At 50.9% G+C, this 19,306-nt stretch overlaps 1 protein-coding gene across 4 annotated transcripts in view; it reads left to right on the top strand.

Moving 5' to 3' along the window:
* LOC135248988 (growth factor receptor-bound protein 2-like) overlaps positions 1 to 19,306 on the top strand; it is a 51,920-nt gene that overhangs the window by 23,365 nt on the left and 9,249 nt on the right. For all 4 annotated transcript variants that reach the window (XM_064324149.1, XM_064324146.1, XM_064324147.1 and 1 more), the window contains one exon: positions 14,747 to 14,844. In XM_064324149.1, coding sequence (XP_064180219.1) covers positions 14,747 to 14,844 — 98 coding nt within the window. The remainder of the gene's footprint in view (positions 1 to 14,746; positions 14,845 to 19,306) is intronic.

Genomic DNA, 19,306 nt, shown 5'->3' with positions numbered 1-19,306 from the left:
TGTGATGTCAGATTCTCTCAAGCCAGCTAGTGACGTGACGTAAACAGAGTGGTTCCTGCTTTATCACCGAGATCTTAGCTGTAAGTCACTAAGGGTGTGCCTCTTGGGGTTTAATATTTTAAGTCCCAGGAAATCACGCTATTGTCAAAAAAATCTCAAAGTGATATTCTAAATGCATTATAATTGTGAAATATGTACAGAAAGTCTGTTTTGTTAACTGTTGTTTTGAAAATAACGCGCCTCACGTGTCTTTTTGTATTTTGTTTCACAGTTTTAGGTACAGGAGAGGCGTTTATGTACAGAGGAGGACAGCTTATTTTGTTCTCGTGAATCACAGTAAACATTTTGGTTGATGTTACACGGCGTACTGTTGAAATGCACTTCAAGTGTCTAGTTCCAGCGTTTAGCTTATCTGCAACTCAGTGCATGTAAGTAGAATCTCTCCTTTGTCCAGCCAACAGTAACGGTCACTGTGACACTGCACCGTTGCCGTGGTGACTGAACTTTCATGGTCAGTAGCAGCCTCAGAGGCCACCTCCTGGAGGGAGTTCCCCCAGCTTCCAGTAACATTCTTCTTTGAGGAAGTGGCAGTGGTACCAGACATTTACAGCCCGCAGTGGTTCTCATTTCCTGATAGACTTATCTAAATAAGTAGCAATAACCTCTTCCCTCATTGGCCATGGAACTCTTGTCAACATTTTACCTCTGTACCCTGGATGGCAGCAGCTGAACAATTTGTGCACAGGCCTTAAACAGGCCCTGTATGGGCTGATAGGCCTCTCTGGAGCTGTCCAAAATACACTGTTCAAAAGGGGCACTCCACCAAGAACAATATCATTTGGCTGTTTTCTCACCAGTTGAAACAGGCTAGGCTCTTTTTTCCCTCATCGTGTAAATCCCTAACCCGTTGCCTCTCTCGCACACCACGTCCAAACGCAGTCAGCAGTTCTGAGCTGCCCAATGGGAATGGGGTTTAACATTACCCAAAAATATTCCATTTCAAATGCCAGAGTAGTAGAACACATTGTTCTCAGGAAATTCAGATTTTCCCCCCAAAAAAATCCAGAATCCAACCTTTATCTGTTCTTTAAATTACTGAATGTTGAATGAAGACGCTAAGGTTGTCACACAGTACTACAAGAACACCCTTTACACATCACACAGTACTACAGGGACATGCAGGTGTTACTTTACACTTTACAGATTACACAGTGCTACAGGAACACACGGGTGTTGTGTTACACTTTACACATCACTCAGTACTACAGGAGCACACAGGTATTTCTTTACACTGTACAGGTCACTCAGTACTACAGGAGCACACAGGTATTTATTTACACTGTACAGGTCACTCAGTACTACAGGAGCACACAAGTATTTCTTTACACTGTACAGGTCACTCAGTACTACAGGAGCACACAGGTATTTCTTTACACTGTACAGATCACACAGTACTACAGGAGCACACAGGTATTTCTTTACACTGTACAGATCAGACCATACTACAGGAACACACAGATTTTAATTTACACTGTACAGATCAGACCGTACTACAGGAACACACAGGTTTTAATTTACACTGTACAGATCAGACCATACTACAGGAACACACAGGTTTTAATTTACACTGTACAGATCAGACCGTACTACAGGAACACACAGGTTTTAGTTTACACTGTACAGATCAGACCGTACTACAGGAACACACAGGTTTTAGTTTACACTGTACAGATCAGACCGTACTACAGGAACACACAGGTTTTAATTTACACTGTACAGATCAGACCGTACTACAGGAACACACAGGTTTTAATTTACACTGTACAGATCAGACCGTACTGCAGGAACACACAGGCGTATTTTTGCACTGTACAGATCAGACCGTACTACAGGAACACACAGGTGTATTTTTGCACTGTACAGCTCACACTGTACTCAGGAACACACAGGCGTATTTTTGCACTGCAGATCAGACCGTACTACAGGAACACACAGGTATTAATATAAACTGTACAGATCAGACCATACTACAGGAACACACAGGTGTATTTTTGCACTGTACACATCACACACAGCTCTTGGAGCGTGCTCGTGCTGATCTGAGGAGAGGAGCGTCTGCCGCTGCTGACAGCTGGCGGGAGGTTGAGAGATGCTAACGCAGCTTAACCCCACACCACCCCTGGGGGGGGGGGGGGGTGAGCCCACATGACATAGTAAGAGCGGGGGTGAGCCCACATGACATGCGGGGGTGAGCCCACATGACATAGTAAGAGCATGGACCTGCAACAATGGGGCCCAGGTGTTTGACGCTCAGTGTCATGTCTGGGCCACAGCGGGTGCAACATGCACAGGTATTTCGCTTCTATGGAGTGGACAGAACTTCACACGCGGATGTTTTTGGAAAACATGTTTTCGGTCTCCTCATGGGAACCAAACATGAGGTCTTAGTGCAGAAGCTGTCATGTCTTTTCAGTTACATCAGATAATTAGGGATTGATGTATAACCGTTTGGTGGATTAGTAGCAGCCTTCAGTTTGGCGATACTTTGATGAATGCTTTTCCTTTCTAGGTTAAATCAAACCAAACCTGGAAGTGTAATATTTTCTCCCATCAAAGGAAATGAGGGAGAGCTCCTCTTGCTGCAAGGGGACAGGAGATAGGAGGGGTCAGCACGCTGGCATCCTGCTCTTGTCCTTATCAGTTTTATTACGGGGCGCAGTGGTGTCCAGCTCTCCGAGTCCAGCGGCCCCAACGGCTTCCTGTTGCCGGGCAGAATAGAGAACTCGGCCGGCTCTGCTGTTCGACCGGCCGGCAGGCAGGCTCTCTCCGCGAGTTAATTCGGTGCGTTGCGCGTTCTCTGTGCCGCAGAGCACAGTTAATGGCGTGAAGAAGATTTCGGTTTCTCGCTCGCCGTGGAGGTTTTCTTCCCGTTAAAACAAAAAAAGTGGGCCATTTTTTCCCCGTGGAGACGGAATGAAGATGCGCTGCTTTGAAGCCGGCTGATACGCAGTAGCGCGCGGGTAGACGTGCCTTCGCCGGTCAGCCGGGCGGGCGGGCGGGCGGGCTCTCCTTATGGTAATTGTCGTTCCTCTCCCCTGCGGTTATCGATGGTATCTCTCGGCAGATTGGCCGCGGCGGAGCGGAGATGAAATGACTTTATTCCTCAGGAATCCTGCTGCTGAAAACGGAAAGAGACTAATGTGAAACCAGAGCTCAGTTTTACGTCAGGTCTACATTTCCTGCACAGAACCCCGTGCTTAATTCTTCCTCTGTGTCAATTAACTGTAATTTCTCTCTGTCTCCAAAGGCGTGGTGTAACAAATCTGGGGGAAAAAAGTGGGGGGAACAAAATAATCGTTTGAATTCCCCGTGCCGAGCTCGACGTGCAATTTTGATAGCGCCTTTCGAAGCTGGCTTTATCAGAGCTCCGCTGTTCGTGCCGCCAGAAATATTCTGTGGACAGAGGAGACGTCGGCCACGTGACGCGCTCGGGGGGGAAACGGCTCTTAATTAAGTCTGCTCGGCGGCTCTGGGGAGTATTCCATCTGCAGCTAATTGGAATCGGAAAGCTAACGCTAAGCCAAGATTAAAAAAAAAAAAAAAAAAAATTTTGGTTGAGCTGCTCCTTCCGTGTGATTGGCTGAGTGGAAGCCCCGGCCCTTTGCTGAGGAATGGCGGGGTCGGCGGGAGCATTTGTATCTGGTTACTCTGCGCGCGCGCGCTCGTTCCTTCGCCCCACCGCCTGACCCGGGTCCTTCCCTGGGAAAGCGGCCCGTCGCCGTCTCTCATCCTCGCGGCCGTCTGCGGCGCTGCCTGCGAAGCGGAGAGCTGAAGAGCGACTCACCGCCGCTCTCGCTCATCGCCGCTAACGCACGGCCGTCGGCAGAGTGAACACGGCGAGCGTCCGTATCATGCCGTTCTGGCGCCGCCGGGTGTGAGTCACTGCCCCCTGGAGGCTCCCCTGTGAAGTTCATCGTTTGAGGGGGGTGACGAGCACGCTCCGTGTTTCTGCGGGAAACGGCGGACTGCTGTCGGTGAGCGGTGCCGTGCGTGTCGACGTGGTGCAGCGGGCAGCGGTGTGGGCGGTGCCCGTGCCCCGGGGGCCCGTTCCCCGAGAGAGCGGGGCCCTGTCGCTGGCGGTGCCACCCCCCCCCCCCCCCCTCCCCCTTTTTGGGTGACGTAGCCAGAGAGCGTGAGTCAGCCTCGCCAGCCGGACCTGCGGCTCAGCGATGAGCTCAGCCTGCACCCGGCTCTGACCTCATCGCCGTCATCATCATCATCATCCTCAGCTCCATTACCCTCGGGGGGGAGCTGGGTTTGGGCCGTGCGCCAGGGACCGGCGCCCTCTGATGCTGTAATCCCACCGGGCCGCCGCTGGGCCGCTTAAAGTGCCCCGCTGATGCGGGGGATTACGCCAGCCCTGCGCCCTCCTCCTCCTCCTCCCCTACCCTCCCCTCCCTGCCACGTGCTCCATGCCCATCACCCATCACTCCGGGGGAAGGAGGGGGCGGGTCCTGCTGAAAACAGCCATTGTCTGCTGGAGGTTATCTCAGGCACGCGCGCTGCCTTCTCTGCAGAGTGAGCTCAGATGTGTGTGGCCTTGCCTGTGGTTGCCAGATAAACACTCTTTCTGCGCATCACAAGTTTTTCTGTGCTATTTGCAGGATGCCTGTGGCTGATGACGGCGTTCGGTTGCTTATTAATGTCACCAGTTGCTTGGTTTTCCTTTTGCACATTTTTCTTTTCATTTTTCAGTTTTTCTGTCTGGCGCCTTTTTGACGGCCAATGGTAAATGACATTATTAGCATGTCTCCAGTGCTCCAGGAGATTGAATTGGAAAAGGCCTCTCAGTATGTCGTGATTCTCTGCCATTTTTCCTGCAGTTGCATGTAGGAGCTGTCAGTAGCGTTCTATGTGCGTCTCAGACTGCAGCTGTCCCTTTGGGTGTCCTGTGGGATGAGAGCATCCCCCATTTCCCCCGTTGTTCCCCCATCAGACTCGCCCGGAAATGCGCGGTCCCCTGTGTGTTTGGGGCGTCGGAGACCAGCTGCCCTCACTGCCGGTCTGGCTTGGCCGCAGAGCGCCCCTAAAGGTCATCGACTGCAGAGGGGGTTCAGCTTGCAGTCGGCCCTGCTGCCCTGGAGGCCTCGAGCCCGCAGCGACAGCTGCGCCGCGAGCTCGGCGTGGCCGGCACGCTCGACACCCGCGAGACGGCTCTCCGCTTCAGCCGCGGGGGAAGCGTCGCTCGATAAATCCTCGCTGCCGTTTTTTTTTTATCCCCGGCATGGTTTCGAAATGGGAGGGATGGTGACTGTGGGCGTCCGAGAGGAGTTGCCGTGCGGCGCGGTTCTGTTTGCTCTGTCGCCGCTCGCTGCGGAGGGGTTTTGGGCCGGAGACCGAAGGCAGAACGGCGGTCCCCCCCCCCCCCCGCGGGGTGCCGGCTGGCAGAAACTCCGGACCGTCTGTCCGCTCCGCCGCCTGGAGGCAGCGGAGTCGTCTCAGAAAGGTGCCGATTGGATGGCTGCGATGACGGGAGCGTGTCACAGGCAGGCCCCTCCTCCCTCAGCCAGCCGCCCCTGTCTGTGTGCAGCTGTGGGGGGGGCAGGTATGGGGCGGCTCGGGCCCCAGAGAGGAATCGGCCCGTTTTGGGTTTATTACTGATGATCCTCGGGACTGCTGTCCTATGGCCATCCAGGAAACCACACTGTGGTGTTTTCTTTGTGCTTCTGCTTGGAGGGGGCAGTGCCCCAAAAACCTTATCAGGCTCCCCCCCCCCCCCTAGATGTTTGGGTGATACACTATACGCATTGCCATATATTGTGTTCATATGATTAGTAAACAAGATAGTTACATGTGTCTTCGTAATCACCGTGCAAATGCTCTCAACCCTTTGAAGAGCAGATTTATTGGAATGTATTTAGTGATTGTTACGTCAGCATCAGAATGTTCAGTTAAAAACATTCTCATCACATTTTTTGTTTGTGATCGTACACCTTTAGGTGTTAGATTCCTTTAACCTCTTTGGCACAAGCCAAATCTTGCCAATCCTTGCCCATTTAGGGGGTACCCTATTTAAAGCTTTATAACTCCAGATGTGAACTCCACAAAGACATGAAAAATGGCTTAAAAGAAGCAAGACATTTGTACAATTTACAATACTAACGCAGATTAGTTTATATTCATAATTTTGGAAGAAATAAAGTGCCACAAATGCAATTGTTTTGACAAAAAAACAAAAATAAATTTGCACTTTTTAAGTTTGCAATGAAATATTGAGAGATTGCATATATACAGGAGGTTAAACCATACATGTGCTAGGTCAAAAACTTCTTGACCACAAGGTCATAAAATCTAAGGGTGGATATGTAGAACTACTATAGATGTATGAAGCAAAAACTAAGCAGTGTACCCAGCATCTCCAAATCTATCCAAAATGTCTAAATTATGCATTGCTGTAAATCATAACATATCCACGTATTTCACTACAAATCAACTGTTTTGACTCAAGAAAATCACTGTTGCATAATTTTCAAATGGGAATTACAAGCTTTCAGTCAGTACAGTGGTCTAAAATAACTAGGTGTCCAGAAACATATCCAAAATCTCTCCAAAATTGAATAAAATGCTTTTTGTCCATTATAAAGCATATAAATGAGCCCCTTATGAGGGTTTAAGATGAAACATTGCTATCAGATTAAAAAAATAATGCAAAAATATTGTCACACAATGCGGTACACTACCTAAATGTGTAATAATTAACTTGTGTGTATTTCTATACTCTGTACTCTCGTATGTTTTCTTGTATGGGGATGAGACAACATGAAAACAATTTTCACCCGTCCACCACGTTTTGGCAATGTTCCAGCTCTGACGTCTGACTGTTGCATGCTTCACAAAAACTATTACACTTCCGTCTAACGCTTACATTACAGTGTGAAATATTTACATTATATAACACCACTAACCTATTTAAAGATACTCAATTTCAAAATAACGTATATAACCGAAATATTTTGAGCGGTAATACTTACATAGCAATGATGAAATCTCCTCTATGTTCAGTAGATGGAGACAGAGACAGTATCAATGATATTGTTCTATTCGCTTCTGTTTTGCTCCAGAAAACGATGTCAGCTTGGTCTATCAGCAAACATATGGCTTAGCTATGTTCAGAAGTCCTCAATAATAATAGTATTTTCCAAGAAATTACGAAACATCCTTGAACACGTTTCGTTAGGTGCATCGTATTTGTCTGCAAACAGAGTGAATGCGTAAGTGAATGCGATGCTAAGAATATTTTCTGTTACGCTGACCTATAAAACGCTATTCCAAAAGCAGAATTAGACATGTTATACATCGTTAGAAAGCTTATACTCTCGCCTACTGAATAAATGAATTGTCAATCAAGTCAGACTGTACTAAAAAGGGCGACGACGCCGTAAACAACAGGTGTGGTGTTACGCACAGCTATTTTGGAAGATACCTAGGCGTCACAGATGCGCGTATATTTCCCAAACGGATTGTCCAAGACAATATATGACCACGCAGTCTCAAAAGGGACATCTCTACACGTAAAACCAACAGTAAGGTTTTATATTTATTCAATATTTAGTCCCAGATATTGACTGTAGAATGACATGGTATCATTTCTAAAAATTTCTCATTTTTTTCGTTATTCAGTGAGCAGCGTTTTCACTGCTGTATAGGCATATCTTAGGGCTATTGTCGGGTTTATCTTGTTGCTATGACGGAATACGATTTTTTAGTGGTGAAAGAATATTTTTATGAATTCCAAGATAGACAATATTGTCCATTATGTCAAGGGTGGGGAATGTTTTTTAGATGAGACTGCAGGGAGGGGGTGCGTGTTAAATGAACGACCGGAGCGACAATGGTGGGGCTGCGAAACTCCGTTTTCGGCATAGTTGTCATGTATCGTCTACTAATGAAACTGAAACAACGCGTTTCTGTTTTCATCTCACACGTTGGTTGCAGTAGCACCGAATGTTTGACTTTAGTAATCTAGGCACGCGGGCGTGCCCACCACTAGGGGCTGTGCGCTAAGAGGTTAAAGATCTTTCTTTTTAAGGTCCTGGACTGGTGCGCATACACCGTTGCAATCATTCAGTTAAGATGGAGTCTTTATGTCATACATGAAATGTTGTTTTAATATGCTTGGTGTGGCTAGCTGCTATTGGCTAAATTATATATTACATGCAACAGCATTTTTACGTGAATGGTGGGATATAGCGACAGGGCTGTGGACAACACCATACATGTAGCGGCTGTGCAGTATAATGGGTACGGACCTCGTCTTGTAACCTGAAGGTCACAGGTTCCATTCACATGTAGGACACTGCTATTGTGCTCTTGAGCAAGGTCCCTAATCTGCATTGCTTCAGTATATATCCAGCTGTACAAATGGATACAGTGTAAATGTTGTGTAAAAAGCTGTCTAAATCGCTTTGGATATGAGCGTCTGCATAATGCCTGTAATGTAAAGTAGCGCTGTTTTATGGAACTTGTCATAACTAGCCTCATTATCATTTAAACATTATCATTAATGTCCTAATTTTTCTTGTTTGATGTATGCCTAGTGTTTGTGTAAATACGGGCCAGAAGGAAGCTTCTCTGTAAACTGCATGAATGTGTGTTTTTTAAGAAGCTTTTTTCTGTTGGCCAGGGATTAATTTGTGTTCCCTGCTAATCCGCACGCTTGATTATTCGCAATCCTCTCTGGTTTTCATTGATGCGCCAGACGCACGGCTCCCCCTTGGCTGACACCGCCGTCCCGTTCTGTCGCGGAAGACTCCGGGAAGCCGCCCGCCGCTGCAGAGCTGGCCGGCACTGCTCGTCGCTGCCCCCTCTGGCCCTGCAGAGTAGCGCTGGCTGACAGACGCATGGGCTGCAGATGCAGCTTTCCCTGCGGCTGTGCTTGGGCAGAGGTGTGCGGTATCCTGCCTGCTGGTTTACTGGCCTCTGAACGCCATGCCCTGTGCGCTTATAGCGTTTTTGCTGCGTGAAGAGACTTGCGGTTGGGGGACCGTTATATGGGCAGTGGTGCATTGTGGGCCTTGTAGTTTGGCGTGTATATAGAGACAGGGGATTTTATGCTGGCCTGGGTGGAGCCTTGCGGTTGGGGGACCGTTATGGGGGCAGTGGTGCATTGTGGGTTTTGTAGGTTGGCATGTATTAAGAGACGGGGGATTTTATGCTGGTCTGGGTGGAGCCTTGTGGTTGGGGGACCGTTATATGGGCAGTGGTGCATTGTGGGTCTTGTAGGTTGGCGTGTAGGCTATATAGAGACAAGGGATTTGATGCTGGTCTGGGTGGAGCCTTGCAGTTGTTGCTGTTATAGGGGCAGTGGTGCATTGTGGGTTTTGTAGTTTGGCGTGTATATAGAGACGGGGGATTTGATGCTGGTCTGGGTGGAGCCTTGCGGTTGTTGCTGTTATAGGGGCTGTGGTGCATTGTGGGTCTTCTGGTTGGCGTGTATATAGAGACGGGGGATTTGATGCTGGCCTGGGTGGAGCCTTGCGGTTGTTGCTGTTATAGGGGCCGTGGTGCATTGTGGGTTTTGTAGTTTGGCGTGTATATAGAGACGGGGGATTTTATGCTGGCCTGGGTGGAGCCTTGCGGTTGTTGCTGTTATAGGGGCAGTGGTGCATTGTGGGTTGTGTAGTTTGGCGTGTATATAGAGACGGGGGATTTGATGCTGGTCTGGGGGGCCCTGCGTGTGCAGTGGGGTGCTGGGGGCAGCTGTGCGGGCCCTTATTTCTGGTCCTGGCTCCAGTGGCCGAGGCGGCTCTGATTTAGAGGGTGCAGGGGTGGGAGAGAACACGGCGTACGGCACTGTGCCTGCGAGTGTCTGTGGGGTTTGTGCGAGGTGAGGCTGTTCAGCGGGCGGAGAGAGAGGGCGACGGGAAGGGGGGAGTTCTGTGTCGGCAGTTGAGCGTGAGCGTGGAGTATGACCTCTTTAATGGGGAGGGCATGTGCAATTAAACCACAACACGGCCCTTTATGGTCTCTCTTAATCACTTGTGTGTTGCGATTCTTTCAGCTACTGAGTGGTGTCATCATAATGCGAGTGAACCAGCTTCTCTGTCTAATTTTACTGATCAAAGGAGGAGGCAGGAAACACTAAAGCTGAGTACTGGTAAAAACCAAAACATCTTTTTCGGGCCTTTCCTTCCTAGACATCATTAATACATCTGTATTGACTCAAACTCAGAGAGCTCGCTCAGAAGCGTTTGGGCTTGGTCTTTGCTTTTACGGAATTCAAAAACAAACAAAAAAAAGTTATGTTCTGCACGCAGATGACAAGTTCCTCTTTCAAAATGCAACCAAAGACGAACAGCAGGATCTCTTTTTTTGGTTTCTTTGTCTGCTGTCGTTTTTTGTGGGGAACTTTGTTTCAGAGCGTCGGAGAGAAGCGGTTTCTCCTGGTGTGAACTGCAGCGGTCCGGGCCCCTGTGTAAACACGCCCCTTACCCCACAGCGCAGGGGAGAGACTGGCCCGAACTGCAGCCGTCCTCCTCCCCCCTGTTACAGCTGCACCCGAGCGCTCGGCCCAAACCTCCACCCGCCCCCTTTAACCCCCTCTCTGAGGGCTGAGGGGGCCGGGGGGGGTGGGAGGGGAGGGGGTGCTGATTAAGGATGGCTCGCTTCAAGGCCCTGATTGTTTTCCAGCAGCAGAGCCTTGTTTCCTAAAATTAGCTGAATGATTTTTATCAGCCGGTGCTCCCGCTGCAGAGGGGACGGCCTCACTGAGGGAGGGGGGATCAGTGTCCCCTTCATTTCCGCCCATTTCCCAAACCCCCGCAATGCAGGGAGGCAGGCATGCACGCGCGCACACGCACACAGGCATACGCTGATGTACACACACACACACACACACACACACACACACAAACTTGCGTTCATCTTGTTCCGTTTCCGGCTGCGCTGTGTTTCTGGGACCCTGCACCACGCCCCTCCCCCCCCCCCCCCCTTCCTGCCGCGGCTGGTGCGCCGGTGACAGCTGGCGGGGGTTGTGTGTGAGGCGGGGAGCGCGCGGGGGCTAGCGGGGCCTAGCGGGACAGCTGTTGGAGGCAAAGCAGTGTAGTTAATATTCCTCATTTGGGCGCCTCTCTGGAGGCTCTCTGCCTCCGGCCTCCACGGCGAAAAAGCAGAGGCACGCGGATTTTCTTCTCTCACATGCACTTCTGCCGCCATCCCCCCCCCCCCACCTTCCCCCACCCTCCTTAGTTAAACCACTCCACGTCACCATCTGGGCCTTTTCAGAGGGGAATGGAAACTAGGACAGGTTTTTGCATATGCACATTTTTATGTAAGCCGGCTGTAAGAACATCAGAAATCGTACGGAGAGCAGGACGTTCAGCCCGTCTTGGGCCCGGCTGCTGATCTGAGCAGTGCAGGGTCGCCACGCTGCTGCGGTTACGCAGCCCGATGCTGCTGCTGCGGCCTGCGCTTCACCCGACTGCCTCTCCCACGGCCGGCCTGCTGCTGACCGCCATACGTCTACAGCGCTGTACTGCGCTGAACTGCGCTGATCTGCGCAGACCTGCACTAAACTGCGCTGACCTGCGCTGAACTGCGCTGTACTGCCCTGAACTGCACTAAACTGCGCTGAACTGCACTGTACTACACTGACCTGCGCTGACCTGTCTGAACTGCGTTAAACTGTGCTGTGCTGTACTGCACTGAGCTGCACCGAACTGTGCTGAATTTCACTGTACTACGCTGACCTGTGCTGAACTACACTGAACTGCGCTGTACTATGCTGACCTGCGCTTACCTGCGCTGAACTGCACTGTACTACGCTGACCTGCGCTGAACTGCGCTGTACTACGCTGACCTGCACTGAACTGCCCTGTACTGCCCTGAACTGCGCTGAACTGCGCTGAACTGCGCTGAACTGCGCTGAACTGCGCTGAACTGCGCTGTACTGCGCTGTACTGCCCTGAACTGCCCTGAACTGCGCTGAACTGCGCTGAACTGCGCTGAACTGCGCTGTACTGCCCTGAACTGCCCTGAACTGCACTGTACTGCCCTGAACTGTGCTGAACTGCGCTGAACTGCCCTGAACTGCACTGTACTGCCCTGAACTGTGCTGAACTGCGCTGTACTGCCCTGAACTGCTCTGAACTGCCTGAACTGCGCTGCTCCACTCGCGCCCCCCTTGTCTGTTTGCTGATCAATCACAGTCGCTCGTCTAGCCTCCCCCGCAGTGTCTTGCCGGCTCAATGAAGAAAGAAAGCCTGATACTGGAGTGCTTTGTTTTGCAATTTTTTGATGAGACCTCAGGAGAACTGTGGTGAGGGATGCAGCTCGGGTGTCTGGCTTGGTTTATGAAATTACTTTTTCCCACGTACCTTCAAGCAAGAATTAAAAAAAAACTCTCCCTGTGATATTTTTGACAGGAAACCATGCCTATTTATGCCCACGTGTTATTGTTATATATAGTTAGCCAACACACTTCCTCCATGTGCGTCTGACCTCCAGCCTAGGTGGGCTCACCTCGTCCTATATTTCAGCCTGAATCTCCTGTCTTTTCTGGGTTGGGGTTTTGATGTGGTGAAGGATGCCGGAGTCTCTCCGGAGCCCTTTGGCGAACAATACGTTTCCATAACGACATGTTATCCGCATGTGTTTTTTTGGAAGAAAAGCGTGTGAAGAAATGCTTCCGGTGAATTCTCATTGTGAATCTTCCCGTTCGCTAATGTCTTTGCCCGATGCTGCTGTTCGCTGAGGGTAACCTGGAATGCCCTCCACAGTGCAGTCATATCGCTCAGACTCTTCCTATGTTTCATAAGTCATTTCTTTATGGAAATTGACAATTTTTATTGTATTTAGAGATTATAGGGTGCTTTTCAAAAAAATCCAAGCGCAACCATAAATTTTTGTTCTGCTTGCCTTCATTTCTTTTTCCATAAAAACAATCTAAAATAGGCTATCGCTTGTATGCGGGTGTTTGTGCACGTGTGTGTGTGTGCGCGCGCGTGTGTGTGTGCACGCGCATGTGTGTGCATGTGCAGGCATTGCACCCATGCCAGGCTCCCTTAAAATGCCTCTGTTGTGGGAATCGCATGTGTACTGTACAGTCTAAGCACAGGAAAGAATGTCTTTTCAGGACAATGCAGCCATTTACTGTCCCCCATTCTGTTCCATGTGGGTCGTGAGTGCCACATCATAGGCTTCCATTACACAAACCAAAATACCAAGTCCCTGTTCAGTACTGTTGGTTGAAGTGGAATTCCAAGGTACCAGAATTCATCATTTTACAACCAGTGAAACTGGCTATTCAAACTTATTGCAAAGTTCTAACGGTTTGAACTTGCGATACCGATGAGCGATCGCTGTAAATCGTCACTCATCGCGCGCGTGTTGCGCAATCGCCGTGGTCGTTACGCAACGCACGCAAAAGAGCGTTTCTGTAGCCCCCCCGGGCGGGTGCTGGGCAGGTGAGCCGTCCCGCTGCGCTCCAGCTGCGCACGGTGCTCTTAAAGGGGAGCGCGCTTCTCGGGGAGCAGCCTGCAGGAAGTGTGAGGTGAAGAGAGCGGTCTGCTCGGGCCCCGCCGCCCCTTCCTGTTTGGGCTCGCGTGCGTCCGTCTGTCTTAGACAAGTGTTTTTCAACCCTGGTCCTGCTCCAACACACCTGATTCAAATGAACGGGTCATCATCAAGCTCTGTAGAAGCCTGATAACGACCTATTCTTTGAATCAGGTGTGTTGGAGCAGGGAGACATCTAAAACATGCAGGGCAGTGGGTCCCCAGGATCGGGGTTGAAAAACACTGCTCTAAGACAGTGGTTCTCAAACTCGGTCCTGGGGAACCCCTGTGTGTGCTGGTTTTCATTCCAATTGATTGGTTGATTAGCAGCATCAGGTGTGTGCACCCGCACCGTTCCCTTTCTGGAACCCCAGCTCTCCCAGGGCCGAGTCTGAGAAGCACCGCGCTCTAAGAGAACCGCCCTCTCAGCCTCGGCGCGCTGCGTTAGGAGAAGCACGAGGCGTGAGCGAACGCTATCGGTGCAGCAGGGCAGCGTGCGCAGGGCGTGAGCGAACGCGATCGGTGCAGCGGGGCAGCGTGCGCAGGGCTTGAGCGAACGCGATCGGTGCAGCGGGGCAGCGTGCGCATACAGAGGGCGGCGGGGCCTTTAACCCGGGCCGGCTGGCTGGCTGCGTGTGAATGCTGAGTCACCGGTGCGCTGGGGCCCTGTGATGTGCAGACTAGCCCTGGGGCTCCCTGCCCGTCAGCCCCCCCCCCCCCCCCCCCCTCCGTTTCCGCTTCACAGCCCGCTAGCACGGCACGTTAACATGCTTCTGATCTGCGCTCCTGGGGGCTGCAGAGGGCCGCTGTGTGTGTGTGTGTGCGCGCACGCGTTTGTGTGCATGTGTGTGTGTGTGTGCGTGTGTTTGTGTCTGTGTGCGTGTGTGCACGTGTGCGTGTGTGTTTGTGTCTGTGTGTGTTTGTGCGTCTGTGTCTGTGTCTGTGTGTGTGTCCATGTGCGAATGTGTGCTTTTGCCTGTGTGTCTGTGTGTTTGCGTGTGTCCATGTGCGTGTGTGTGCAACAAACCATGCACTAGCCAGGTCAGGGATGGGTCATGATGGACTATGCCAGTGTAGTGGTGGTGTGGGTGATCCACACCCTCCTGTTGCACAATGTGAGGACAGTGCAAGCTAACCAAACCCCTGTGTAAGGGTGCTGTGTCTCACCACTTATATCCGTCTCCTTATTTTGCAGGTTTTAAATGAGGAGTGCGACCAGAACTGGTACAAAGCAGAGCTGAACGGGAAAGACGGCTTTATTCCAAAGAACTACATAGAAATGAAAGCCCATCCGTAAGTACCCCTCACACCCCGCCCCACACCATCTCACACCCCGTCCCACACAGTCTCACACCCCGTCCCACACCCTCACACCCCGTCCCACACCCTCACACCCCGTCCCACACCGTCCCACACAGTCTCACACCCGTCCCACACCTACACCCGTCCACACCATCTCACACTCCATCCCACACCCCGTCCACACCATCTCACACCCGTCCCACACCATCTCACACCCCGTCCCACACATCTCACACCCCGTCCCACACCATCTCACACCCTCCACACCTCACCCCGTCCCACACCCTCACACCCCGTCCCACACCATCTCACACCCCGTCCCACACCATCTCACACCCCGTCCCACACCCTCACACCCCGTCCCACACCATCTCACACCCTGTCCCACACAGTCTCACACCTCGTCCCACACCATCTCTCAGTCTCACGCAGTCTCTCACAGTCTCACGCAGTCTCTCACAGTCTTTCACAGTCTCACGCAGTCTCGCACAGTCTCATGCAGTCTCACGCAGTCTCACGCAGTCTCTCAGTCTAACGCAGTCTAACGCAGTCTCTCACAGTCTCTCACAGTCTCACGCAGTCTCACGCAGTCTCACGCAGTCTCTCTCAGTCTCTCACAGTCTCTCACAGTCTCACGCAGTCTCACGCAGTCTCTCACAGTCTCACGCAGTCTCTCTCAGTCTCTCTCAGTCTCTCAGTCTCTCAGTCTCTCACGCAGTCTCTCGCAGTCTCACGCAGTCTCGCGCAGTCTCTCACAGTCTCACGCAGTCTCTCACAGTCTCTCACAGTCTCGCGCAGTCTCGCGCAGTCTCTCACAGTCTCGCACAGTCTCACGCAGTCTCACGCAGTCTCTCGCAGTCTCACGCAGTCTCTCTCAGTCTCACACAGTCTCTCACAGTCTCGCACAGTCTCACACAGTCTCACGCAGTCTCTCGCAGTCTCACGCAGTCTCACGCAGTCTCACGCAGTCTCTCACAGTCTCTCACAGTCTCTCTCAGTCTTTCACAGTCTCCCTCCTCCCTCAGGCTTCAGCTGCTCTTTGGAGCTCGGTCTCCAGCACATGCAGTTCTTCCCGACTCCCACTGCCTTGGCGCTGCATTGCCGTTTCATTGCAGTCTGAAATCATCCCAGTGGGATGCAGATCACACCGACCCGGCAGCCCTGAAGGGTGTGGGAGGACTGGGCAGGCTGAGGCTGAGGGGCCCCTCTCTCTCTCCATCTTTCTGTGACTGAGCCCTCTCTCCATCTTTCTGTGACTGAGCCCCTTACTCCCCCTCTCTCTCCATCTTTCTGTGACTGAGCCCCTTACTCCCCCTCTCTCTCCATCTTTCTGTGAATGAGCCCCTCTCTCCATCTTTCTGTGACTGGTCCCCCTCTCTCTCCATCTTTCTGTGACTGATCCCCCTCTCTCTCCATCTTTCTGTGACTGATCCCTCTCTCTCCATCTTTCTGTGACTGATACCCCTCTCTCTCCATCTTTCTGTGACTGATCCCCCTCTCTCTCCATCTTTCTGTGACTGATCCCCCTCTCTCTCCATCGTTCTGTGACTGATCCCTCTCTCTCCATCTTTCTGTGACTGATCCCCCTCTCTCTCCATCTTTCTGTGACTGATCCCCCTCTCTCTCCATCTTTCTGTGACTGATCCCCCTCTCTCTCCATCTTTCTGTGACTGATCCCTCTCTCTCCATCTTTCTGTGACTGAGCCCCTCTCTCTCTCCATCTTTCTGTGACTGAGCCCCTCTCTCTCTCCATCTTTCTGTGACTGATCCCCCTCTCTCTCCATCTTTCTGTGACTGATCCCCTCTCTCTCCATCTTCTGTGACTGATCCCTCTCTCTCCATCTTTCTGTGACTGATCCCCTCTCTCTCCATCTTTCTGTGACTGATCCCCTCTCTCTCCATCTTTCTGTGACTGATCCCCCTCTCTCTCCATCGTTCTGTGACTGATCCCTCTCTCTCCATCTTTCTGTGACTGAGCCCCTTACTCCCCCTCTCTCTCCATCTTTCTGTGACTGATCTCCCCCTCTCTCCATCTTTCTGTGACTGATCCCCTCTCTCTCCATCTTTCTGTGACTGATCCCCCTCTCTTCTCCATCTTTCTGTGACTGATCCTCTCTCTCCCCATCTTTCTGTGACTGAGCCCCTTGCTCCCCCTCTCTCTCCACCTTTCTGTGACTGAGCCCTTCTCTCTCCATCTTTCTGTGACTGATCCCCCTCTCTCTCCATCTTTCTGTGACTGAGCCCTTCTCTCCACCTTTCTGTGACTGAGCCCCTTGCTCCCTCTCTCCATCTTTCAGTGACTGAGCCCCTTGCTCCCCCTCTCTCTCCATCTTTCTGTGACTGATCTCCCCCTCTCTCCATCTTTCTGTGACTGAGCCCCTTGCTCCCCCTCTCTCTCCACCTTTCTGCTTCATTGCTGTGGTCGCCTCTCCATCCTGCGCTCACTCTGTAGCTCTTCTGTGTGAGATGGCAGTGATCACAAAGCAGCAAGGGCTTATTGGTTATTAACAAAAAGGTGTCAAAAGCTCCCAGCAGTAAAAAATTGCTTAAATGAAATATGCTTTGAATGACAAAGCCATTTGAGTTACCTTGAAATAAGGAGACGTCTGTTTCCTACAGTCGCGCTGAATTTTCCTTTTTATTTTACGAGACGGTTTTTCCTCCCTGAAGCCACAGCCTGCCCTGCGTGGTGAAGGTTGAGTGAAGTGCGGAGTTCCTCCAGTAGGAACGGAGCAGAGGAACCCCTTTTTTTTGCAGTTGACACACAGCTGAGTTAGTGATGTCGATGAACAGGCGGCGGCATGTAAAAAGCCTGGCGGTCCCTCATTGGTTTAGCTGCACACGCGGTGTCATTTCCTGCTCTCCTCCCCCCTGGCCTGTCATCTCACCGAATGGGGTCAGCGATGGGTGCGTACTTCTGGCCCGTGGCTGAGGCGCCCTATTTTCTCCAGGTGGGTTTAAACCAAGGGGTCCCGCAGTCTTATCCAGGGAAGGACCAGCGTTGGGTGCGGTGCGGGTTTCGTTTCAGCCAAAGCAGTAACACACCTGATTCTACTAATCCAGGTCCTCGCTCCTTGACGAAGACTCCGGCGGTTGATTGGTGGAATCGGGTGTGTAACTGCTCGGTTGGAACGCGCCCCACACCGGGTCTTTCGGGGTAAGGTTGCGGGACCCCCCCTTAGTTAAAACGGGCCGCGTGCCTTCAGGGTCGCTCTGACCCGAGTGCCTGACGGCGTCGCCGGGCCGCGATTGGGCGGGCGATCAACGAGGAGGTCGGCCCTAACGAGGCCGGCGCGGTCCGACGAAAAATAAACGATCCCGTTAACCGCCAACGGATCGGGCCGAGGGGTCCCGGCGGTGGGAAGCAGCCGGCCGGCCCTTACGAAAAGGCTGTTCTCGTTCCGCACACGTGCGGCAGCGTCCGTCCGGAGCGCGGCGGGTCGGATATCGTTCATTCTGCGACTGCGTGTGTTCGGGTGGTGCAGTCTGCAGGTGAGGGAAGTAAAGAGTGGGGAGCTGATTCCTAGCTGGTGCGGTACCACCGTGCCCTTGAGTAAGGTGCTTAACCTGAATCGCTTCTGTAAGGGAAAAACACTCAGCCGTGTGAATAGATTACATGTATAGATATTGTATATATATATATATATATATATATATATATATATATATAATCTGCGGCAGTCTCAAATGTGAACGTAATCTAATGACGCTTTCCATTTTAACAGAAAACAAAATGCTGCTTTCCTCCCCTACTACTGTGACACATTTTCACGGTTTTTGTTTACACTCTGACACAGTTAATCATTTTTAAATGTTAGAAAGTCTGTTGCTTTCGAAGCATCACCTGATCGTGAATATGTCACATATAAAATGTAAAATCCCATTTATCACCATCACTAGGGCGACATAGCTCAGGAGGTAAGACCAATTGTCTGGCAGTCGGAGGGTTGCCGGTTCAAAACCCCGCCCTGGGCATGTCGAAGTGTCCTTGAGCAAGACACCTAATCCCTAACTGCTCTGGCAAATGAGAGGCATCAATTGTAAAGCGCTTTGGATAAAAGCGCTATATAAATGCAGTCCGTTTACCATTTACCATTACTAGCCTATTTTATCATTCTGGGAATGTTGCCTTATCACTTATCATTGCACTATAAATTCTTATCTGAATTTGTTCTTTGGTATGATCAAAGTCGAAGTGCGTTTGGAAACAAGTTTAAAGGGTTATACACAGAAAAGGTTTATATTTAGAATGCTTTATTTATGCAAGGTCATTTGAGTAGCTACAGACCTCATTAACAAAATGTTTGTCAATACAATGGTAGGTCTAAATAGGCTATTTATTTTAACTACATTGACCTATCTGAATAACATCATAGTTTTTGTTTTTATTTAGCTTTCTATTTTGATTTCAATTAGTTAATTTTAAAGGTGCAGTATGTAAGTTTGGAGAGAT

This window comes from Anguilla rostrata, chromosome 2, assembly GCF_018555375.3.
Source record: "Anguilla rostrata isolate EN2019 chromosome 2, ASM1855537v3, whole genome shotgun sequence".
Taxonomy (NCBI): Eukaryota; Metazoa; Chordata; class Actinopteri; order Anguilliformes; family Anguillidae; genus Anguilla; species Anguilla rostrata.
The sequence above is the reverse complement of the archived record's forward strand: the minus strand, read 5'-3'. Positions and strand labels throughout refer to the sequence as shown.